A 26,538-nucleotide genomic window follows, 5' to 3' on the forward strand; every position below is an offset into this window, starting at 1 on the left:
AGCCTGAGCCCTAGAGCCCATGCTTCACAAGAGAAAGCATCCCAATGAGAAGCCCACACACCGCAATGAAGAGTAGCCTCCACTCTCCACAACTAGAGAAAAGCTCTCAGAGTAACAAATACCCAGAGCACAGTCAAAAATAAATGAATAAATAAATAAATACATAAAAATTTAAAAAAATATGACAAAATCAAAATTTATAAACTAATTACAAAATCTTTATACCTTATCTGTGCCTCATATGTAGATATATATTCTTTAGAGAAATAACAAATACAAATAGAATTTTTAAAATCTATTATTTCATCATTAAAAAAGAAAATCTCTATTTTTAACAGAAAATGATCAAGTACACAGATTGGGGAGAGAGATGAGGTCCCTTTAACTGTCTTTTCTATGAGACACTGTGGGTTTTTCTTGGCTGCATTACTTGCCCTGACAAAGTGCCAGTGTCTTACCGGAGGGTGATGAGGTCCAGATAATTTCATATCCACGACCAGAAGTTGCACCATCACTCTTAAATCGAAGGTATAGTTCACGACTCTGGGAGAAAATGGGATTTGGCAGCAGAGTCCCACAATATGTGCCCAGTAACGGCGAACTGCTCTCACTTCCGTTTCTGACCTTTAAAAATACAGCATTAATGATGACAGTTAAACATACCGTACCTTCTTTTCTGATCTATCATTGCTCTACATTAAGACATGAGATTATTTGAATAACTTTTTTGAGAAAAACTGTCTTTTTATATAAACTTACACTCAGATGTCACCTCCATTTGCAAAGGAGAGAAACATGCAATTTGTAGATCAAAAACTATTTACACTTGGATTCAGAAATATGTATTCATCTCCAGCAGTTAAAACACAAAAGCAAGTTTCTGCTGATATAACCAACTAGTTGACTGCTGTATAACAAACTAGTTGTATCTTTGTTCTTGGGGAGATGCTTCAAAGAATGTAGTTAAAGTGAACTTTAAAAAGATGTGGGGAGAAAAATATTATCTGCATTGTTTCCAGTTAACTCTGTTGTACTCTATTCATCATACTGCAGTTATGCTTTTATGCCTCCTTGAAATACAAAGTATGATAAAGTCAAAACAAAATGAATTTCTATATGGGAAAAGGACATAATTAAAACAATCTATAAAATTTCTGACTGTTTAGATATATTTTAAAAATACACCATGAAGCTGAATAGATTTCTAAAAAAAAAAATCATTGCACCGTGTAGACACACATGAAAACAGGAAACGAGCTGGCCTGTGAGTACGGTAACCACACTGTGAAGTCAATCAAATTCTGCCCTCCAGCCTGGGTGCCGCTACACAGTCACAACCAGCCCCACTGGGAGGAGGACGCTCGAGGGCTATGAAGACACGTGATCCAGGAGTGCAGAGCTGGATCCAGCCCCTCCTGGATGGATGCTGACTTTATTGAATTGATACCTGTATTTAAAATCCTGAAAGTGCCCTATATAATCCCATAGTTTAACATGTGGTTGATTGTCGGCTGTCTTAAGTCACAGAATGTCTTCAGAGGTGTGGTGGGTAGTCTGGTCGGGTTGTGTTGCTCAGGAGATATCTCCCACCCCAGCTTTTTGTTTGTTTGTTTTACCACAACACTTTTGGGGATCTGACTTCCCCAACCAGGGATCGAACCTGGGCCCCAGCAGTGAAAATACTAAGTCCTAACCACTAGATTACGAGGGAAGTCCCTGGAGAGATTCCTTTTAGGTCTATAGAGTAGCCAGCAGGAGAGAAAAATGCCTTTCTGGATTATTCTGCTAAGTGTTTATACAAAGTAGCCTTGCTGTGGGTGGAGCAGCCAGTTCACAGCCAGCAGACAGAAGTTCAACTGCCCTACTCCAGTCTGGGCGTGGGTTTTTTTCCTCTGGATCCTCTTTAGAAAGCTGATGCTCTAAGAGAAGGAGCGGGATATTCATTCTCATGGAATATGCCCATGAATTTTCCTTTTCATTTCTCTCTGCACAGAAGGAATGGGACAAGGAGAGCAGAGAGCATCTCTGGGAGTGCAGATGAGCCTGAAAGGGTTGCTGAAGGCAAAGGCAGATTTCAAATGGGGTTGAGAGATTGGCCTTCAAGGGGTATAATACATTCAGAATGTTCATTGATAAATTTCCATTCTCATCATCATTAACATGAATGGAATGCTGAGGCTGTAGTAAACCATGCCAGAATCTTCCCGCTGAAAACCAGAAACAGCTGGGCTTTGCAGGCCTGAGCTGCAGTTTCCTGTCTTTGCTTATTGGACCGGAAGTTTCAGACCCGTTTCTATGGGTTAAGGCACAGCGGCTGGAGAGTTGCCCTTCCTTCCCAGCATCCAGAGGCAAATAGCAGAGTTCACTCTAGTCACTAACGGGCAACTCAGGCTTGATGTGAACCAGGAGTAGCTGCACTGTGACTCTGAAATGACTGGATGGTTAGTCCTTTTTCTGTGTCTCACTCCACCTCTCACTTCTGCTTTATGCTCCATGGAACTGTTCAGCCTCCATGGTGGGTACGTACATAGGGCTGAGTTTAATAACCTGATTGATGCCACCAAGACTGTCCTTCTCTCATCTCCTCCTTTCTAACATGGCTAAGGTTCCCCTTGAAAAGGCATACGATTCCTCTGAGAACTTCTACACTCCAGGTTGAGAATAGTCATTAACCAAGAACTTAGATGAATTCTATGGGGGGGAGGCGGGGCTTTCCAGGATAATAAAACTCCATAACAGGTGTAGGGGAACAAACCAACTTTTTGGAAACCTTGCCAGAGATTCACATGTACATGAAACACAGCTGACTTAGGGACTCTAGGGTTAAGATTTAGGTGTGAATTCAATTTACAGAGGGATTCAGCATCTTTGTATGTATGAGTCTTACCCAGCACCTCAGTTTACTTCCTAAGAATGAATACATTTCCAACAGAGTCTGCAAAGGACACGGGAGTGAACTATACAGTTTTTGTAGCAAAATATAGGTGCTGAGCTCCAGAAAAGGGAGGGTTCTCTCTCAGTGTGTTTGGGGGGAAGGAGTGTAGGGTGGGTGGGGGAGGACAGGCAAACAGCAAAGGTGCTTCAGAGGAGGAGGAAGAAACAGAGCATTCCTCTTGTGTCTGCCAAACAGGGGGTCAAGGAAACGCTCTCCGTAGAGAACACTGAAGATGTCCCAAACATACTGTGGCCATCAGGGAAATCAGGTAAACTATTCAGTATCATTTCTTCTTAAAGTCAGAGCCATCATCCATCTCCAAAATTAGCACTTTGCACTTGACCTCCGTCTGGTCCTTCCAGTCTCAAGCCACACATCAGTGCCTCCCCAGATGGGTTGCTGCTGCTGCTGCTGCTCCTGCTGCTGCTGCTAAGTCGCTTCAGTCGTGTCCGACTCTGTGCGACCCCATAGACGGCAGCCCACCTGGCTCCCCCGTCCCAGGGATTCTCCAGGCAAGAACACTGGAGTGGGTTGCCATTTCCTTCTCCAATGCATGAAAGTCAAAAGTGAAAGTGAAGTCGCTCAGTCGTGTCCGACTTTTAGCAACCCCATGGACTGCAGCCCACCAGGCTCCTCTGTCCACGGGATTTTTCCAGGCAAGACTACTGGAGTGGGGTGCCACTGCCTTCTCCCCAGATGGGTTAAGTGCCCCTAACCTTGCTGGCTGTTGGTCAGCAAGAGCAGACTACTTCCTGTCTTGTCTTTCCCATGGATTGTGAGCCTCGGGGGAACCCTGACTATGTCTTGTTCCCTCCTGGATTTCCAGTGTCTGGATCTTGGAGACGGTTGGTATTTAGGGGATGAAGGGATGATGAACAATTTAATGAAATGAGGAAGGAATATGATTAGCAGTAGCAGAGGAAAAGGTGACAAATCTTTAGGGATCCGGCATCTTTTACATAATTCATTTACATGATATTCACACGTGTGTTACCTCCAAGAAGTCATGTGTGCAGCCACTTGAGTCCTCAATGCCAAATGAGTGAAAGAAGAGTGAGATGGTGTGGTTTTGGGGGGCTGTGAGCACAGTTGTGCAGTCCATGTCACTGGTATAGTCACTTGGCCAGCCAGGACTCCGCAGGTTGCCAAACGCCTTCTTATATTCCCGATTGCAATCTTAGAGGAAAGACAGTATCTTAATTAATGTATGCACCCCAATAGTTAGTGCTCCTTCAACTTGACAGGAATAATTCAAGAAGATTATTAAATAGGAGCAAACTTCAGAAAAAAGCTAATCTAGCTCCTCCATTTACCTCCGAGATGATTGAGATCCCATCATCCAGAGCATGCTGGGCAAACACAGTGCAGTGTCTTAACATAAAACATCCTAGTGTGAAATGTAAAATATGAAGACTCTCCTGTGAAGACGAACATTCTAGCACTCTCTGCACTTTTCTGATGGCCCAGAGGTGGAGTTGGCTGACATTTAGACTCTGGACATACAGACTCTACCTCCAAGACAGAGTTTTGTATGAGGATGTTTCCTCAAACACTTGGATGAATTGTTCGTGCTGATATAACTGGCAAATGATAGCTTTTGACCATTTTTGGTAAAAATACCCTGAGTGTTTTTGTTTGTTTTAATCAAAAGCAGCTTTGGCTTTAATCAAGCTTGAAACGAACATTACATAAAGTGTTCTCTGGAAATCAATTTCTCGGTGACAGTGAAAAAGTAACTCTTTCAAGGCTTCTTGGTTTTTCCAAAGTAATTTTCTAATACATAGTGATTTCTCTATGTGGTTAAGAGCATAATTAACATAGTAACTGGTATATTTTTAAATTAACAACATGAACTTAATATCCTGCATTCTCAACATTTTAATTAGTATTTCATTTGCTTTAACTCGTCAGAAGCCAGCTTTAGTCATCTACTAAATGGGGCTAGGCTTCTGGTAAAGTCTTACTTCATGTGGGTATGGTTTGTGTCACCAAACCTTAATTTATTCACAGGAGTCAATTCTAGCAGTAATTGTAATAATGGCAGTTTTTCTGAATAAAAGATTAAATCCCCAAGCTCACCTGAAATCTGATAGGTAAAACCCACTCTAGAGTTTATATTGAAAACTTCCGATTTGTAAATGATGACTGCGGTGCTCATGGAGGAGTAAAATGTGGGCACGGCTGACACATTTCCACCGCAGAAGCGAATTCCTGGGTTTCCATTACTCTGAAATGAAATGGAAGCCAAGGGTCAGTAGGTTTAGTTTCAGAAGAGAATAGGCCACAGCAGAAATTAAACTGCATATAAAAATACAGTTTAAATATTCAACCGTGGAGAGTTTAAAGCACTCTGCAGTAAGATGTCACCTTGGCCATGGAATTGACAGATGTCTCACATCTGAGGGGTGGGTGAGAGGTGGGGAGGTTTCTGCTGAAACCACAGGGCAGCCACCTGCCTACTGAAAACAGGACCGTCCCCCTCACTCCAATTTCTCTCTAAGGGCCATGCTGTTGTCAGAGCTCACCCAGGCTGCTGGAGCTCACTACAGTTCACCTGGGGCATCTCTGTTGTTCGGAAGCCCCTACGACTAACCAACACTGTTCCTGGCCCTCTCTCACCACCCTTTAGCAAACTTGCAAGGTATGAGTTGCTCCTCAAACTGCAGCAAGACATTCCACATATTCCCAGGTGCCCCCACCAGGCAGCATCCTCAGTTCAGGATTCCTACACTCTAATCTCACCATTCTCTTTATGTCAGTCACCTAGTCGCATGATGTTGATGCCCAAATCCTCAGGTATTCTGTGACCATCACACTTTTATGGTCAACAATCTCTTCAACATCTTACCCCGTGAGCAATTCAGACTGATCCATTTTTTAAAAAAACAAAACAACTTTTCTCTATTTTTTAAACCATGAATATAGTCCCCCTAGACTGGTACCAAATGGCTTCTTAACCAAACCCTCCAATTTGTTATACACACAGATCCCGCTGACTATAGATGTGCTTCTCCATGGAGCGCTGTAGGCAGAACACCAGAGATGCGCATCAAAAATTCTGGTTAATGGCCTGAAACTATCGCAACCTTGTTAATCGCCATACTCTGATACAAAATGAAAAGTTTTTAAAAAATTCAGGTTAATAGGGGAATCAGTCTCTGAGGATGGGGCACAGGAGCAGGCACTTTTTTGTTTCATTTTGTTTTAGTTTATTTTTAATTGGAGGATAATTGCTTTACAATGATGTGTTGGTTTCTGCTGTACAACAATGTATGTGTGCGTGTTACTTGCTCAGTTATGTCCGACTCTTTGCAACTCCATGGACTGTAGCCCGCAGGCTCCTCTGTCCATGGAATTTTCTAGGCAAGAATACTGCAGTGGGTTGCCAGGCCCTTCTCCAGGACAACAATGTGAGTCAGCCATGTATACATATGTCCCTGCATTCTTGAGCCTCCCTCCCAGTCCCCCATCCTACCCTTCTAGGTCATTCCAGAGCACAGAGCTGAGCTCCCTGTGCTATACAGCAGGTTCCCACTAGCTATTTATTTCACACATGGTAGTATATATATGTCAATGCTACTCTCTCAATTCACCCCACCTTCTCCTTCCCTCTCTGTGTCCACAAGTCTATTCTCTACTTCAGGGCCAGGCACTTTTGCCAAGACACCCAGATGTTAAGTAGGCACATGATCTACAGACCAAGTTCAGGTTTGTCAATGCCTATAAATAGAGGGTGTCATAAATGGCTGAAAAGCACATTAGGCTGGAAGTAACATCGAGAACTTATCTAGTCATGCCCTCATTACTTCAAGTGTTTTGCAAATCCTGATGAAAAGGTTACTGTCATTCATACAATTGTTACCTCCAGTGGGTCCTGAAACTCTAAGTAGTTCTGGTTACAGTCTTGAGAGTGCAGCTGAAATGCCCACACAGTTATCTTGACCTGCTGATGCAGGGGAGCTTCAATGACCCAAGTACAGGTGGCACGGGGGACATCTGGGTCTGATGAATTGGGTGACGAAATACTTTGTGGGGTCCAAGTTGCATTAAATGTTCCACCACAAGGCACTGAGATGGGAAACAAGAAACAACTTAGAAGACATTTTACTTGTAACTCATCACACATATAATATTTAAAATTCTATTTTCCTTGTTCTTCCAACCCAAAAGAGCTATATTTACATCATTCTAGGAAGGATTTACATTATACATTCTTGACTAAGAATTGTACCAAATTTGTACCGTGGATTAAACACATAGTAATTAATAGGGTGTTTAGTAACTGACATTGAGCTTAGATAGTAATTAACATTGAGGTTAGTAATTAACATTGAGCAATGGCACCCCATTCTAGTACTCTTGCCTGGAAAATCCCATAGACAGAGGAGCCTGGTAGGCTACAGTCCATGGGGTCGCTAAGAGTCGGACACGACTGAGCAACTTCACTTTCACTTTTCCCTTTCACGCACTGGGGAAGGAAATGGCAACCCACTCTAGTATTCTTGCCTGGAGAATCCCAGGGATGGAGGATTCTGGTGGGCTGCTGTCTATGGGGTCACACAGAGTCGGACACGACTGAAGCGACTTAGCAGCATAGATATAATCATGTCGTTATTTTGAGTGCATAAATACAGATGTGTTTCATAACATGCAAAAATGTCTCAGTTTACTCACTGTCCATGATGGTATATGTAGCATTAAATCCTTCTCTTTCTAAAGTCAAGTCACTGACAAATTGAACTGTAAGGAAGTTTCCAGAAGAGATAAAGGGGGCAGGTATAGTGGAACCACAGAATGTTCCAGCCAAGTTGGCATTTTCACTGTCCCCATCATATAACTGAAAAGAAAAACAGCTCATTAGTTATCCATTAGTCACAAAGAAGTTGCATATTTTACACTAAAATGCACACGAAGTTACAAGAGGTCATAGTTAAGAATCTTACACTAATGTTCTTAATGCTAGTTTTAATTTAGGAACAGAACTGTTATTGAATCAATTACGCTATAATGATTTTCAGTAAAAATCTAGTATGATGGCCTAAAAATTTTTTCTCATTGGGAAAGTCATATTTGATTTAAAAAATAATGTGTCATTAGAGCCACAAACCCATCACCACCTTCACCTCTGTCCTTACTAACAGCGCAGGTCCAAGCCATTGCGACCTCTTGCCTGATTCTCATCGCGTCTCCCCACAGATGCCCGCGGTCCTGCTCTTGACCCTCTACAGTCTGTTTTCAACACAACAGCCAGAGGATACAGTTTAAGTGTTAGTCAGACCAGCTTGCTGCTCTGCTCAGAACTCTCCTAAGTCCTCCCCATCCACTCAAAGTCTTAACTAGGGCCTTCGAGGCTTGATAGAACCTGCTCCCACTCCTGCTCCTGGACTTTCCCAACTGAACTCTTAATTGCCTCCACTTTGCTCTGCTCCTGGAGTGAAACAGGTGCTCCGGCATCCTCGCTGTTGTATCTGCTGTTTCCTTTGCCTGGAATGTTCTCCTGTTTATTCATGTGGTTTCATTCCTCTCTGTTCTTTTAGGTCTTTACTCAAACATCACTCATGCAGTAAGGCCTTCCCTGACCACTCCCCTCCCCCATGTGGGATCTTAGTTTCCCCACGAGGGATCTAACCTGCACCCCCTGCATTGGAAAGTGAAGTCTTCACCACTGGACCACCAGGGAAGTCCCCCCAAGTCATCTTTGTGTCAGCTAATGGCTCAAGCCTAGCACCTCAGCCATCCTCGACTGCCCCGTCTCCTTCTGAACCCCCATCTATTCTGCCCCACCTTCATGCTCTATCCCGAGGGCTCCATCTCCGGTGCTCCCACAGTGGTCCCTCACCTATATTGTTGTAACATTTCTCATAGCTCTAACTCCAGAGCATTCTCCCCGAGCTGCCTGAACATCTGTAAGCTTAGAACAGGTGAAGATCCTGCTTGGCCTGCAATGTCCCCGGGGATCTCATTGCATCTACCGTTAAACCCACCCTCTTTAGCATGGTCTACAAAGCCCCCTTTGGTCTGGTCTGGGCTGCTCTTCACTCTTGCCCACTTCTCTGAGGTGTGCTGTGCTTAGTCACTCAGTCGTGTCCGACTCTTCGTGACCCTATGGACTGTAGCCCACCAGGCTCCTCTGTCCATGGGTATTCTCCAGGTAAGAACATTGGAATGGGTTGCCATGCCATTCTCCAGGGATCTTCATGACCCAAGGATCGAACCCAGGTCTCCCTGTAACTCCTCCATCCCCTTGCAAGTCTCTCTGAGCTGCTCCTCTTGCCGGGAGTTCTCTCCTCATCATAGGGTCTCCGCTCAGATGCCACCCCCTCAGAGCCCAACTCTATCTAGTGGGTACTCTCCCAGTATCTTCCTGTTCTTTTTTCTAACTATAACCATGATCTACCTTGTTTATTGCTTATTTACTTCTTCTGGTCTCTCTTCCATGAACCCATGGGTTCACGGGTGGGCGAGGGGACCTCTGAATATTCCCTGTATGTCACTGGCACCCAGAAGAATCCCCAGGCACAGGAGCCTTCAGCAAATGTTGAAAGAGTGAGTGCTTGTATTTCTCTCAAACACATCACTAGAAGACAAAGTGTTCTCCATCTGAGTAATCCCTATGGCACTGCTAAAACAAATATCTGTGTGTGGATCCAAACATGGAACTGATAACAGAACCATGGTGTGTTATTAAGCCTCAGTATTGCCATGATCCCTGACATTATTTTAAAATGCTGGGAATACACCAAATAGAAATGGTTAAAAACAGTCTTGTCAAAATAAACACAAAAATAAATTTCCCACTAGAGGGCACTGTGTCTCTTCTTGAACATGATTTTAATAAAATTTTAGTAAGATTTTAGAGCAGAAAGAGACTGGGGGCCTGAGTTATCTAATCCCCTCATTTTACAGAAGAGCAGATTTGCCAAGTTTTAGGCAATGTACTTTTTCTGGTAAACAAGTTAGGTTTTTATTATAACCATTGCTGCCTATATAAAATCATGTTCATATCAACAAGCGTTTTTATTCTTGGTGCTATGTGCTAGGCCTCCGAGCTAGGTCCTGTCTATATAAGGATGCGTAAGCACTTCCCATACCTTTAAGACACTAATTTGACTCAGAGATTAATGAGAAGAGGTTCATAAATTAAATACATGTTTGTGTGTGAATTATACATAAAATAGAGAAATATGAGTGCTATAGGAGAAGAGTTCAGTGTATGAGGGGAACCCATATGACTGAGTCAGGACAGACCCCACACAGACACGTGAACTGTGAGTAGAGGCCTTCCAGACCTAGACAACAGCAAGGGCACCGCGGGCAGATGCATCAAGGTGTGGAAGGCCACAGAAGGACAAAAGGCCTGACTTGTTTCAACACCTCCCTGCCCTGTGACTCACCCGCCTGGAGATTAGGTGAGAGAACAGACGTTGGGAGCGGGAGTTCACTGGGACAAGGCTGATGCTTCATATGCTTTGTGGGAAGGGACTTGTGTCTCCTACAGGAGTTGTAAGATCTGATTTGGGTTTTAAATGCATAAGTGGGCAAGGTGATGGAAAGAAATTACAGTAAGTCCCCAACATACAAACGAGTTCCATTCCAAGAGTGCGTCTGTTAAGTCCAATTTGTTCGTTAAGTCCAACAAAGTTAGCCTAGGTACCCAATTAACACAATCAGCTATATAGTTTGGTACTGTATGAGGTTTATATAGTACAGCAGCTGGCATACACGGGCTGGCACACACATTCTCATCTTTGAAAGTTCACAATTTGAAGGTTCATATGTAGAGGACTTACTGTATAACCATGCCCAGCCTTGAGCTGGTGTTCGCATTACTTCTCTCACTGCCACAGTAAGATTTCTCCTAATGGAGCTGAAATAGGACAGATGATAGAGGCTTCTGGACTCCTGTGTAGGCCAGGCCAGGGTTTTTTCCCTGCTCTCCTATCCCTGAGGAGGCCAGGTCTCCACCGTGAACTTGGCAGGGCGGCTCCGTAGAGGCTTGCAGGAAGTGCAGTGCTGCAGACGGGGACTCTTACTTGAACGAGGTCAGCAATGGCGCCGTGAGGACCGCCCTGACGCCCCGCACCATCACCAGCAGCTGCGCGGTGCATTCTGGGAGCACACGTCACTGCCGTAACTGCCTAGAGCAGGAGCTTGAATTAAGTTCTAAGTCTTGTGGATGGAGAGAAGTGCTGAGGAATTCTGTGTTTTCTCAGCTTTTAAACCTCTTTAACAGTGGTGCAGGTTAGAATCTATTTAAGACTCAGAAGGAACTGCAGAAATAATCTGGTGGAAGATAACTTATGATGATAGCTACTGCCAGATCCTCCCTGATTGGAGCAGCTAAAGAAAGTAGGGAAGGCTATTTAGGGATTTTAACTTCTATGAATTTTTAATGCATGAGGGCAAGAGGCTTTGATATTGGGCTTTAATTCTTTTTAAATTTAACTTTGTAATTTTCCCTGGTGGCTCAGATGTTAAAGAATCTGCCTGCAATGCAGAAGATCTGGGTTCGTTCCTTGGGTCAAGAAGATCCCCTGGAGAAGGGAATGGCAACCCACTCCAGTATTCTTGCCTGGAGAATCCCATGGACAGAGGAGCCTGGTGGGCTACAGTCCACGGGGTCGCAAAGAGTTGAACACACAACTGAGCAATTAACACTTTCATTTTTTTTCATAATTTTAGACATCAGTTTCCTTAGGACTTTGTCTTTGAATATTTTCCTGGGAATGTGATAACAGGAGGATTTTAATAGTCTTATTTGAAGACTGTCTATGTAGCATCTCAGAGTATCTTCATGAATTCTTTGATCTTACTGTGAAGCCTCTGACAGAATCTGCTGGACAACAGGCCTGGGTATAATTTGGAATGAGAATGAGAGTAGAGAGTAAATTTTTAGGTTTGGGGTTGAACTCGGATACTTTATAGAATCTTTTGGGAAAAATGTTATCTTGGTCCTAGTGATCTCTAGAAGAGCTTGTAAAGGAGCAATGAAAATCAGCTCTAAATGCAGGAGTTTTTAATATAACGAAAGTATTATTATATAAAATCAATAATATTATTAATATGATTATTATGTAATCTCAGGCTCTTTTCCAGTGCTTATGGCAGTGTTGGGAACATAGTAAGTACTCAAATTAACATTCATTGAATGAGTGAATGGATAGTAGGTGCTATCTTATAAGGATGGGGATCTGACACCTCCCTAATTACTGACCTTCTCCCCAAAACTGGACAGCCCCCTCCTCCCATGGCTGATCACAGACTGATGGTTGAGCCCAGTGGGTTAAGACAAAGGTTTTCCATGAGAACAGTATCATCTCCTAGGGAGTGTTTTGCAAAAGTGTGGTGTTTTTGGCTCATCATAGTAGTCTGAGGCTGAAACTGGCACTTAGTGTTTAGAAGCCACACTGCAGAATTCCAACAAAATTCACAGGACAGGTATGCAGTGTGAAGCTTTATATATCCCACATACCTATGAATGTCCTGCCAGACACGTGTGTAAGAAAACTGTTTAAAATCATTTGGTCCCAGAACCTAAGCTCATTCTATATATAAACACAAAAATATTTTGCACTGCTTTAGTAAGAATCAAATTTCCAAGAAGGCGATTATTATATAAGTTGAGGGAAGACTGTAGTTTGTTTTATTTAGAACTATTTGATTTGAATTTTGGAAATTCATATTGTGGATGGGTACTGCCATTATCTTTTTTTTTTTTTTTTTTGCAGAGCATATTTCTTTTTTTTTTTTTTTTACTTTTTTTTTTTTTTATAAATTTATTTATTTTAGTTGGGGGCTAATTACTTTACAATATTGTAATAGTTTTTGCCATACATTGACATGAATCAGTCATGGGTTTACATGTGTTCCCCTTCCTGGACCCCCCACCCACCTCCCTCCCCATCCCATCCTTCTGGATCATCCCATTGCCCCGGCCCTGAGCCCTTGACACATGCATCGAACATGGAATGGTGTTCTGTTTCACATATGATAATATACATGTTTCAATGCTATTCTCCCAGAACGTCCCACCCTCACCTTCTCCCTCAGAGTCCATAAAATTGTTCCATGCATCTGTGTCTCTTATTCTGTCTCGCATATAGGGTTATCGTTACCATCTTTCAAATTCCATATATATGCATTAGTATACTGTATTGTTGTTTTTCTTTCTGGCTTACTTCACTCTGTATAATGGGCTCCAGTTTCATCCATCTCAGTAGAACCGATTCAAATGAATTTTTTTTAATGGCTGAGTAATATTCCATTGTGTATATGTACCACAGCTATTATCTTTTAAGTTGCAAATAGAGCCTATGTACTCATACCAGTCCAAATTTCTATGTATGCATTTGCCATGATTCCACACATAGGAAGAATTTTAGTACTTAATCAAGTGACTTAGCATAGTCATGTCAGAGCATTTACATGTTAATATGCATACTATTTTATGGGTTTTCCTTTTATTTCTCCTTTTCAAAGCTTTTAGCATAATTGTAAATTGAAATTATATATATGGCTAGGCTACGGCACAAATGAGCTTTCACTTCAGATGGTCAAAGAATCATTAGACAATACTGGTTATTCCAAGGAGCACTGACTGCATTGAGAAGAAGCTGGGCAGTGTTAGAAAGAAGCCCCTCCTTTTCCAGTTCCATTTTTCCTAGCAAAGGAATGTCAGTTATAGTCACAAAATTGAGTCCTCTTTGCTGTTTCACTCACTGCTCTCCACAAAGGAATGACTTAACTGATGAATAGGCTGGTGTCCAGAAGCGGGGCATACACCATGCAGCTTGCTGCCCCTCTTCACCCCCTTCTCTGTTATTACCAATCACCCACTGGAAGCCTGCTTTTGTGCTGTTTCTCTGAAATTCAGCTCAGCCATCCCATCTAAGATGTCTTTCTGAACCCTGAAGTGACAACACTCATACTTGGGTTGTTTTGCTCTATTTTTCTGTGTTGTTCATATTCATTGTCTTTGCCATGTTATCAGTCTCATCCACTTACAGCTCCATGAGGAAGCTTATCTTTGATTCTCATACCTCAAGTGCCAGGCACAATGCCCAACCCATAATCATGCTATGTGACACGTCAGGGAATGGATGTGATGTCAATTTCAACAGCAACCACTCAGTGAAATACATAATTCTCTACTTACTGAGTTATCTTTTTGTTGTTACTACTGTTGTAGCTGTTTTTCTTGGCCATATTGGGTGACTTGCAGGATCTTAGTTTCATGACCCAGGCCCTCACTGGTGAAAGCCCAAATTCCTAACCACTGGACTGCTGGGAAGTCCCTTACTGCAGTTATGTTAATAACTTTCCAAATCAACCCTTTCAAAAACAATAATGATATAATTACAAATAAATAATAGATTTGGCATGTTTTCACTTAAATACCTACCTACAGAATTAAATTAACTTTTCTAAAAAGTGATTTGATTAGAATCTCTAAGAAACAGTCTAAAATGAGCCCAGTGTCCTATTTATCACAGTGAATCTCTTTAATAAAGATACCTCCAGGCCTCACATTCCAAGAACTGTCCTGTGATCTGCCAGATTCATATAAGCTGGAAATGGTGCCAATTGAGGGAAACCGCTTTCCCAAAAAGGAAAACAAAAGTAGATCTGAACAGAATTTCTTTTAAAAAAGAAAGGGCGTTTTATATTGAAGCCAGAGAATAACTCCTTGTTTTCAGTATTGCTATGTCTGTCCAAAATAGCTTGAAAACATCTATAAAATTAATAGTTCTTTTAATTTTTTTTTTTGCCACCCCATACAGCCTGTGGGATTTTAGTCAGTTCTCCCACCAGGGACTGAACCTGGGCCCTCAGCAGTGAGAGCAGAGTCCTAATCACTGGACTGTCAGGGAGCTTCCAATAGTTCTTTTAATTGTATCAAATCACACATAGAAACATATCTTGGGAATAAATCTAGTCAGCTTCCTCCTGGCACAACCACATTCTAAACATCCCCCATGTATTTACATTCATAATAATGTATATGTAAATCAATTATTCTAATATTTTAAGAAAAGGAGATTCTACAGCCTTCATGGCCATGTAGAGTCACCCAAAATGAGGAAAAAAGAAGTAAATTTATTTACAAATTATATGACAGGCACAGTGCTGAATACTCTAACATACCTCATCTTTATCCTCAAAACAGCCTTGCAAGACAGGTACAACTGTGTGATTTTGTTTGTTTGTTTTTCAACAGATGGAGTGATGAGAATCAGGAACATTAAGAAATTTGTTAGGTGGCAAAGTTGGGTTTGAGTCCATATTACCTGCCCTGAAAGTATATTTATCCTTCGGTAAAATTAGCACTCAAACAGCCTTGAACATCAGCTCATTGCTGCTCTGGCCACTTTGGTCTCATTCCAGATAAGAAGAATTCACCCTGAACTGACATTTCTTGTTATCTGTAGTCTTTCATGAATTCCTTCTGATCTGGCTTCTGTCCCAATACTTTATTTAAATGGTTGACATCCAATCTAATGAGTTTTTTCTTTATCTTAACCTTTCCTGGCTTCTAATTTACAATTTAATAGTACTGACCATCCATCCTTGGTAAGACTTTTCTCCCTTGACTTCAGTGATAACTGCATTATTCCTGGTCAGTACATTTTTTCCGTGACTTGTCTGTTTCTCATCCTGATTCTTCTGTCCTTTCCAGCTGTCTCACCCTGGACCTTTCCTGGAGTTGAGCGGGAGCCTGGCTGTTCAGCACCATGCTGTTTCTCTCAAAGAAAGCATCTCTCCTGATTTAAGAAACTCTCTTCGCTGCCTTCTCTCTATTTGTGCCGTTGTCCCCTTGCTGGAGCTCTGGCATTCTCTTCCCTGGGCAATTTCACTTGTTGGCCCTGCCATCATCCAAATTAAACTTATTCCTGCAAAACCATGGCCTCTTCCTAAGAGTACTGACATTCTTTGGGTCTTCTGGGCATGGTGCTTTTCACAGTGAAAATATAAGACTGTCTATAATTAAGTGCTCAAAATCTATGACTTTTCCTCCCCTTTCTTTTAAAACCAATTTCTGTAAAATAACTATTACAATATTGTAAAGTAATTAGCCCCCAACTAAAATAAATAAATTTATATAAAAAAAAATTCATCCGTTGTAAAAAAAAAAAAAAAAAAGATGATTTTTGAACCTAAGTTTCTCTCAGCTTATCATCTGCACCATCTCTGCAACCTCCTCACTTAAAGATAACTTCTTCCTGGGATCCTAACTCCAGCCTCTCCCTGGACCGTCCACCCAGAATGCTGAGTCACCTTTCTTAAATACTGTTCTCATCTTATCACTTACTGGAAAATGTGCAATCATTCCTTATTTCCAACTACATAAAATCTAAATGTACTAGCTTGATGTTATAGATCCTTTATAATCTGGGTATTTCTCCACCTACACAGTCTTATTGCTTGCTCTGCTTTAACAATATTCTGAGAAGGGAAAGGCTCCCCACTCCAGTATTCTGGCCTGGAGAACTCCATGGACTGTATAGTCCATGGGGTCGCGAAGAGTCGGCCACGACTGAGCGACTTTCACTGCCCTGATAAAGTCAACCTCTTCACTCATTCAACTTCAATGCCTTTTTTGTACGTCTGCCTCGCCTAGCATGCTCTCTGTCCCAACGTGAATAAAGGTTCTCTTCATTCTATGCATCTTTCTTGCTCACACCAAATCATCATGAACCATCCTCCCTTTTAAACTTGCACATGGCTTCAAGCCTATGCCCAGCGCACTTCAATATCAACTCTTCTGAACTACCTGGTGTTGATTCGCATGTGTCATCCTTTAATTGTGCAATCAACTTTATGCTCCTCCTGGACAAAAATAGTGTCTTGTTGTTTACCCCCAAGAGTGTAGCGGTGTATATTGATTGAAGCTGCTTAGCACTTTTAGTCTAAATGCATATAGGCTGATAAATACAATGATTTAATATTAAAGAGTCATTTAAATATTAAAAAGTTTCTTGATTTACTTCTAATGGGACTTCAGAAGTAAGATATTTTTCACACCTAAAAGTAATATATTAAATAAGTAAATATCCAAACTTTAAAAATAGATAAAGGAAGGAGTGATGATTTGCATATAGACACTGTCATTTATTTTAGATTTTGCCTAAGATCCTTTGATAATGTCTTTCCAGATGACCCATCATGCCATAAATTATCTCTTGACAAGGCTTGGAGGAACAGTGAATCTTAAAGCTAATGTTAGAAGCTACACAAAATTTTTGATGCATTCCTGTTGGAGATTATTTTGATGTGAAGATAGGGCAGTTGCAGTATCATTCATTACACCAGAAGACCCCCAACCCTTAGGCCACGGACCAGTACCGGTCCATGGCCTGTTAGGAACCAGGCCACACAGCAGGAGGTGAGCAGTGAGCAAGTGAGTGAAGCTTCGTCTCTACTTACACCTGCTCCCCATAGCTCGCATCACCACCTGAGCTCTGCCTCTGCTCAGATCGGCTGCAAGATTAGATTCTCATAGGAGTATGAACCCTAACCCCCAAACTCAAGGCAGAATATCCTGAGATTGCCACAAAACAGAAATAAGAAAGAAAGTGGAGTTGCTCAGTCGTGTCCGACTCTTTGCGACCCCATAGACTGTAGCCTACTAGGCTCCTCCGTCCATGGAATTTTCCAGGCAAGAGTACTGGAGTGGGTTGCCATTTCCTTCTCCAGGGGATCTTTCTAACCCAGGGATCGAACCCAGATCTCGCCGCACTGCAGGCAGATGCTTTAGTATGATAAATATAATGCATCTGAATCATCCTGAACCATCTTCTACTGCCCTCATCCATGGAAAAACTGTCTTCAATGAAACCTGTCCCTGGTGCCAAAAAGGTTGGAGACTGCTGCTTTACATCATTGAAGAACAGGTCATTTAAACAATTAATAGTACTCACAACTTTCAGGACTTTATGTGTGGTATAAACTGGAATACATCAAGAAAAAGTCTGTATTAGAAGACTCTAGTTAAGGAACATAATAGCCTTACCTTGACATAATCATAAATGCATCTTCGTAAAGTAGTTGCTGCCTCCAGAGCAAATGTGTGGAAGGTGAGTTTGATGAGTTTGTTCAAGGGAGCAGTGATGAACCATACACAATTTAAATTCTTGTCATACCTCCCATTAGAATCAGAATCAGGGGAGGCAAAGGTATGATCTGAACCTGTCAGATAACCACCACATCCTTGCTGAGGCCCTGTGTTAAAACAGAAAAAGACACTTCAATATGCAGAGCAAAGAAAGTGAATCTTAAATTTTATGTGGAGGATTTTTAAAATCCTATAGTTTCTTTCTTCTGTCACACTTTGATGAACATTATCAAGTTGTTCACAGGCTTCATTGAGCTTAATGCAAGCACAGGTGCCCCCTGCCTTAGAATGTTTGTTATTTATTTCCTCTTCAATCACTGATCTGTCAGGCTCTACCAACTCATGTCTAGTTGCCTAGAAAAGTGGGTAAACAGATATGGTCCTACATGCATTTTTAGAACGCTTGATATGATTTACCGGAGTTTTTTCTACCCTTGCAAAATCCAATTTTATACAAAATAGAGTATTTTGCATAACAAAACTGATGGAAACTGTGAACACGTTTTGCCTTTATGTTCTGCTTTCATGACACTATCAGATTGAAAACTGAATTTAAGAAGAATTTCCCCACATGCCAAGAAAATTGGCTCTCAAGATATTTTTTATTTAAATAGCCTGGTAGGAAGAGGCTGAGCGGCATTTAACACTCCATTCCACTTAATATTAAACTGCACTCTATATTTGAATCTTTCCTTTTCCAAAAATAGGGGGAGGCCGAAGAAGAGGAACTTGGAGAAAAACATCTACTTTGAAATGAAAACTCTGAAATTTAGAATAAAAATACAAGAGAGATAAAGAACACTCTCAATGCTTAGTTATGAAAAAAATATGGCACAGACTCCTCAGAGCACAGGATTTAGTTTTTTCCATTCCACAGCTTAAGCTGATGCTTTGGAAAGGAAGAAAAACTTTATTGGTAATTTTGAAAGGAATACAGGAGGCTGAATTAAGGTCAAAACAGCTCTAGTAGGAATGGAGATGAAATAAGCATTCAAAGTAGTACTCATAAAGCTTGCAATCTACACAAATACTCAGCATTACAAGTTGCATAGTTAAATTCACTGACACTGGTCTTCCATTTATTTACCTGTCTCATTTCATTTATTAATACTGTTATCTGTTAAAAGTGAAAGGGTTGCTTTCAACATTAGGGGGAGCTATGGTTCAGGACTTGGCTCTTGGCAGGAAAGGCAAACAATGGCTGCCGACATGGGATGCAAAAGATATCAAATGCTCAGAGCATTTTCCAGCATAGGCGCCTTATTTAGTAAGTCAGGCTATTCTGCCATAGTTTCTAAGTCAAGTACAACTACAGATTATTTGCACTGTCAGGTGTTTCCTGGAGTTGAAATGCTTCCAAACGGCCAGTCCCTGATATATCCATAGGCAGCATCTGGAACAAAATTATTCTGAAACCCTAAGCAATGCTAATCACTCTATTTCTATGAAAGTGAAGGGAAAGCTGTTCAGTCGTGTCCGACTCTTTGTGACCCCATGAACTATATATAGTCCATGGAATTCTCCAGGCCAGAATACTGGAGTGGGCAGCAGTCCCCTTCTCCATGTTATCTTCCCAACCCAGGGATTGAACCCAGGTCTCCCACATTGCAGGCAGATTCTTTACCAGCTGAGCCACCAGGGATTCCTATGAAACAGGTCTGCAAAGTGAAGAAAGAAATGGAGATTGCACAGTTTTTGCTCTAATGCGGACTGATTGTTACCGAAGGCAACCACTTAAGCTTGACAAACCTGACACGGAAGAACAATTACTAAGGGTATTAATGAATTGAGAAATTTATTTACCTATTAAATAATGTTTTGTTAGTCAAGGAAATATATTTATTATTTCTTAATTTTTATCGGTGTGTAGTTCGTTTACAATGTTGTGTCAGTTTCAGGTGTAAAGCAAAGTGAATCAATCACACATATACATACATCCACTTTTTTTAGATTCTATTCCCATATAGGCCATTTCAGAGTATTGAATAGAGTTCCCTGTGCTATACAGTAGATTCTTATTAGTTACCTGTATTTATATTTAGTGTTGAGATGGGAAAAGATGAATGGTATTCCAATAGCAGTGATGTCATAAATCAATAATGATGATACCATTTAGAAAATCACAGGTGCCATAAAAGTGGCAGAGGTGAATTTTGCAAGAAAGGGAGACTATTACTTCAGGCCAAGAGGATCTAGAATGTTCAAGGAGGAGGTGACATTTGATCTGTGTCTTAAAGGATAAACAGGACAAGACCATAGAGAAATGGGGTTGGTATTGGCAAGTCCAGGCTGAAGGAGTTTGTAACCAAAGGTTAAGTGGACAAAGATTTACATTTATAGCATTTGATCTATAGCCTTTATTCTATAGCTAGTAGGGATTCACTTGAAAAGTTTTTGATCAGAGTGGTAGGGTCAGAATGAATGCACTTTCTCAAGTCCAACCTAGAAATGCATCTGGAGGAGATGAAACCAGACCTGAGGACATGGCTGTGGTCTGGGCTGGAGGAAGCAGGGGAAGTGCAGAGTTGGAGCTCTGTACACAGGAAAACCGGACTGCTGGGCTTTAGTCTATTAATATATCGGCTCCAACAACTAAATGCTATTTTTAAAAAACTTAAGCTATATGTTTTAATCACCACTTGCTTATTAATTGTTACTAGTTAATAAAAGTGCCATTATACACACTTATTGCTGATATACATACAAGATAAGATACACACTTAATAGATACAAGACTACTCCTATTGCTACTACTGCTACTAATGTCTTAAGAAAGAGACACCTTCCTTCAGGGAATCCCAGAGCAGAATCCGCAGCTCACTGACGTGCACTGGCCCAGGCTTAGTGGGAGACTGCGTGATTCCTAACTCTTCAGTCTCTCTCTTTGCAGTGCTCTAGAATGGACAGAGTATATTTTTCTGTCCACTTGATGCTAGATTTGACTATGTGACTTGCTTGAGACAATGGAGTATTAGCAGTCATGAAGTAGGAAGAGCACATTTAAATGTGCTGATGCTCTTTAGCTTGGACTTGTGTGCTTGTGTGATCCACCAAGAGCTCATGCCCTGGGGACTTGTGTGGAAAGCAGACCTGACCCCAGCCTGTACTACAGAGCCAAACATGCTCAACTTGCATCCTGAAATAAGCAGGCAAACCAGCCTGATGATCCATAAGTAATAAAATTAATATTCCAGGTATAAGCCACTGCATTTTGGATGGTCTGTTATATGGCATTGTGGCAATAACCAATATAAAAATAGCTTTTTTGAGTTATCAAAATATAATAGAGTACATTGATTCATAAAATGAACACATAGAATAAAGAAAATGGAGAACTAAAATTATTGTCAGATGATCCTGGCCCAAACAGTCAAATAACTGAAGTAAATATAACATTATATGAGTGAATTATATAATTCATATTCTATATATTCTATATTCTATGAGCATATTTTATGAATAAATAGTCAAATAACTGAGGTAAACACAGTATGATATGAGTAAATATCTTTCAGTGTTTGTGGCATAGGAAATGGAATGGTTATACTTGCTCTGATTCCCCACTTTGATATTTAAACATAGCATAACTGCTCTGTGCTTCTGCCCTTCCTAAGGCAAAATGGAAACGGAAGCCTATGTCTTTGAGGAAATATAAAGATAAATATTATCAAAGGAAAGGTTCTTTACCAAAATGTACTATTGCCATGTTACTATTTCTGAATTTCAACAATAGTACGATACAGGGGAAGAAAAAGGTAGAATTCTGTAACAATGAAATAGTTTCATATATTTGTTTACAACATTGGTATTTTAAAATTCCTTTTTTTGAACTAGTCTATTACTTTAACCTTGACATGTTCTTTAGCATCATAAGCTCACCATCTTCCTTGTCACTACTCATTTTTCTACCGTCCAGCCAACTCCACCCATCAGGACCTTCCTGTCAGTCAAGTTGTGTCAGAAGCACTCTGGAAGACCCACTCTGTGCCAGAGAACAAATGTCACTCTAACCTTCTAACCAAAGAAGAAACACTTCCTACAAAAGAGCTCTGTCTTTAGAGAAAGCAAATGTTGGTTGGGCTTCCCTGGTAGCTCAGCTGGTAAAGAATCCACTTGCAGGAGACCCTGCAGGAGACCCTGGTTCAATTCCCGTGTTGGGAAGATACGCTGCAGGAGGGATAGGCTACCCACTCCAGTATTCTTGTCTGGAGAATCACATGGACAGAGGAGCCTGGTGGGCTACAGTCCATGGGGTTGCAAAGAGTTGGACATGACTGAGCGACTAAGCACAATGTTTGGCTAAAGAAATATTGGAAACATAAACTCATAGAAAGCTTTGAGATCTGGGTCCAGATCTACTTAATTAAAAATCAGTAACTGAATCCTCAGTTGTCTCCCTCCAATTATGAAACTTCAGCGTGAAGTTCAAGCCAGAATAAATCTGATGATAAGAAATAGCTATCTTATCTAAGAGAAAACATCTGGAAGGCTTCAGTGGAGGCAGATACATTTCTAAACAATTATCTTGAGAACTGACAGTTCTGTAGCTGACATTGGAGGAGGCTGACATTTTATAGAGGTCTTCTGGATAGGATCTCCATCCATCTCTGGACAACCGCTACTTGGACAGATGGTGGCTGGCCAGCTGGACTTTCAGATAAGGATCAGCCTGACTTCAGGCATTTTCCTGTTTCCCAGCAAGCCAGCTAGGGCTTCAGGCTGTAGTTGAAGGGAGCAGAACACAAGCACAGGAAACAGAACACAAACGCATTTAAAGCTGGTGCCTTAGGGAAACGGGAGCTCCATAATCCTGCCTTTGAGTACATCTTACTTGATTTTCAAAGCTGCAGTGTTTAACTGCCCTACAGCAGTGATTTCATTTAAAAAGTTCAACTAAGCTTCAGACAAACATGTCTTGTCTTTTTCACTAAAACTAAATTGGAGTTGTTATTCTATTCCCTGATAGCTAAGTTGGTAAAGAATTCACCTGCAATGCAGGAGACCTGGGTTCGATTCCTGGGTCGGAAAGATCCCCTGCAGAAGGGAAAGGTTACCTACTCCAGTATTCTTGCCTGGAGAATTCCAAGGACTGTATAGTCCATGAGGTCACAAGGAGTCAGACACGACTGAGCAACTTTCACTTCACCACTTCACTTCACTTCATTCTACTCCCTAACCCTAAACATCACCGACTCCAAGGGCATCAGTTCAGTTCAGTCCCTCAGTAGTGTCTGACACCAGGCCTCCCTGTTCATCACCGACTTCCAGTTTACTCAAACTCATGTCCGTTGAGTCGGTGATGCCATCCAACCATCTCATCCTCTGTTGTCCCCTTCTTCTCCCACCTTCAATCTTTCCCAGCATCAGGGTCTTTTCAAATGAGTCAGTTCTTCACATCAGGTGGCCAGAGTATTTGAGTTTCAGCTTCAGCACCAGTCCTTCCAATGAATATTCAGGACTGATTTCCTTTAGGATGGACTGGTTGGATCTCCTTGCAGTCCAAGAAACTCTCAAGAGTCTTCTCCAACACCACACTTCAAAAGCACCAATTCTTCGGCACTCAGCTTTCTTTAGTCCAACTCTCACATCCATACATGACTACTAGAAAAACCATAGCCTTGACTAGATGGACCTTTGTTGGCAAAGTAATATCTCTGTTTTTTAATATGCTGTCTAGGTTGGTCATACCTTTTCTTCCAAGGAGCAAGCATCTTTTAATTTCATGGCTGCAGTCACCATCTGCAGTGATTTTGGAGCCCCCCAAAATAAAGTCTCTCACTGTCTCCATTGTTTCCCCATCTATTTGCCAAGAAGTGATGGGACTGGATGCCATGATCTTAGTTTTCTGAATGTTGAGTTTTAAGTCAACATTTTCACTGTCCTCTTTCACTTTCATCAAGAAGCTCTTTAGTTCCTCTTCACTTTCTGCCATAAGGGTGGTGTCATCTGCATATCTGAGGTTATTGATATTTCTCCTGGCAATCCTGATTCCAGCTTGTGCTTCATCCAGCCCAGTGTTTCATATGATGTACTCTGCATATTAGTTAAATAAGCAGGGTGACAATATACAGCCTTGATATACTTCTTTCCCAATTTGGAACCAGTGTGTTGTTCCATACCCAGTTCTAACTGTTGCTTCCTGACCTGCATACAGATTTCTGAAGAGGCAGGTCAGGTGGTCTGATATTCCCATCTCTTGAAGAATTTTCTACAGTTTGTTGTGATCCACACAGTCAAAGGCTTTGGAATAGTCAATAAAGCAGAAGTAGATATTTTTCTGGAACTCTCTTGCTTTTTCGATGATTCAACGGATGTTGGCAATTTGGTCTGTGGTTCCTTTGCCTTTTCTAAATCCAGCTCGAACATCTGGAAGTTCACGGTTCATGTACTGTTGAAGCCTGGCTTGGAGAATTTCGAGCATTACTTTGCTAGCATGTGAGATGAGTGCAATTGTGCAGTAGTTTGAGTTTTCTTTGGCATTGCCTTTCTTTGGGATTAGAATGAAAACTGACTTTTTCCAGTCCTGTGGCCACTGCTGAGTTTTCCAAATTTGCTGACATATTGAGTGACCAAGGACATGAGTTTGAGCAAATTCCAGGAGACAGTGAAGGACAGGGAAGCTGCAGTCCATAGGGTCACAAAGAGTCAGACAGGACTGAGCAACTGAACAACCACCACCTTAAACAGGCACCATCTTTTAAGTGTCATATTTATGTTTGCAAGAAAACAAAAATCTAAATTCTAAATAGTTTCTGTATCCTGAGTTAGGTTTTTTGTTTGTTTTTAGTAATTTCACTCAGATTGACTTACCTTAGACATCTCATTTTGAGACTCAGTTTAGTTTAACATAGAATATGTACTTAGTCCTGTAATATTTGGGAAACATTAAGCTAAAATATTAACAGAAACAATTTCAGCAGTTAATCACGAGCTATAGTCACAAGTAAAAGAGCAATGCAATGTATAGAGAATTTAGGGTAAGGAAAAGGATATCATTAACTTTTAATTTATTTTGCATTATTTTGGTATTACTGAAAACACTTCATGTATGCATTAACAGTCTCTTCATGAAAATGAAGGGCACTTCATAAAAATCAGTCTCACCAACTTTGAAATTTTAAAAATGCCTTATTATGTAATACATAATGACATAATCATGTCAATTTGTGCAGGAAGAGGATTGACAAGATCTAACATACATCATGACATAAACTCTCAGGAAACTAGGAATAGAAGGGAATTTTCTCAACTTGATAAAGAGCATCTATTGGATTGGTTAAAAAATTCATTTGGGTCTTTCCATAGGCTATTAAGGAAAAATACAAACAAAATTTTTGGCCAACCCAATACAAAAAAAACCTATAGTTAATATGGTACTAAATGATGAAAACTATATGCTTTCCTCCTAAGATCAGGAACAAGACAAAGGAATCTTTTTCTCACCACTCATATTGAACAAAATATTGGAAACTCTTGCTATCGTAATAGACAAGAAAAAAAAATGCAGACTGCAGCAGAAGAAATAAAACTGCCCCTATTTGCAGATGCAGAAAATTCCAAGGAATGTATATTAAAAATTCCTAGAATTAACAAGTGAGTTCAGCAAGAATTCATGATACAAGTACAATATACACAAAAGTCAATCACATTTCTATATACTAACAATGAACATATGGAAAGTGAAGTTAAAAATACAGTTGTTTTAAAGAAGATAAAATACTTAAGTATACACTTGATGAAATAAATATAGAATTTACATGCTGAAATTACAAACTGTTGAAAAAAATTAAAGATCTACATAAATGGTGAGACATATGTATTCATGGATTGGAAGACTCAAGCTAGTAAAGATGTCAACTATTCCCCTAGTTTCTTAGTTCAGAAAACTAAGATCATGGCATCTGGTCCCATCACTTCATGGGAAATAGATGGGGAAACAGTGGAAACAGTGTCAGACTTTATTTTTTTGGGCTCGAAAATCACTGCTGATGGTGATTGCAGCCATGAAATTAAAAGACACTTACTCCTTGGAAAGAAGGTTATGGCCAACCTAGATAGCATATTTAAAAGCAGAGACATTACTTTGCCAACAAAAGCCCATCTAGTCAAGGCTATGGTTTTTCCAGTGGTCATGTATGCATGTGCGAGTTGGACGGTGAAGAAAGCTGGGCACCACAGAATTGATGCTTTTGAACTGTGGTGTAGGAGAAGACTCTTGAGAGTCCCTTGGACTGCAATGAGATCCAATCAATCCATCCTAAAGGATATCAATCCTGGGTGTTCATTGGAAGGACTGATGTTGAAGCTGAAACTCCAATACTTTGGCCACCTCATGCAAAGAGTTGACTCATTGGAAAAGACCCTAATGCTGGGTAGGATTGGGGGCAGGAGGAGAAGGGGACAACAGAGGATGAGATGGTTGGATGGCATCACTGACTTGATGGACATGGGTTTGGGTAGACTCCAGGAGTTGGTGATGGACAGAGAGGCC

At 40.9% G+C, this 26,538-nt stretch overlaps 1 protein-coding gene across 1 annotated transcript in view; it reads right to left on the reverse strand.

Moving 5' to 3' along the window:
- Nucleotides 1-26,538, reverse strand: part of CUBN (cubilin) — a 265,963-nt gene that overhangs the window by 5,930 nt on the left and 233,495 nt on the right. The window contains exons 60-65 of the mRNA XM_081553627.1: nt 17,946-18,154; nt 7,610-7,772; nt 6,798-7,003; nt 5,015-5,162; nt 3,930-4,111; nt 459-624 (exon numbers count right to left, since the gene is read on the reverse strand). Of these exons, the coding sequence (XP_081409753.1) occupies nt 459-624; nt 3,930-4,111; nt 5,015-5,162; nt 6,798-7,003; nt 7,610-7,772; nt 17,946-18,154 (1,074 nt within the window). The remainder of the gene's footprint in view (nt 1-458; nt 625-3,929; nt 4,112-5,014; nt 5,163-6,797; nt 7,004-7,609; nt 7,773-17,945; nt 18,155-26,538) is intronic.

This window comes from Giraffa tippelskirchi, chromosome 13 (genome assembly GCF_054371585.1).
Source record: "Giraffa tippelskirchi isolate mGirTip1 chromosome 13, T2T-mGirTip1v1.2.pri, whole genome shotgun sequence".
Classification (NCBI taxonomy): Eukaryota; Metazoa; Chordata; class Mammalia; order Artiodactyla; family Giraffidae; genus Giraffa; species Giraffa tippelskirchi.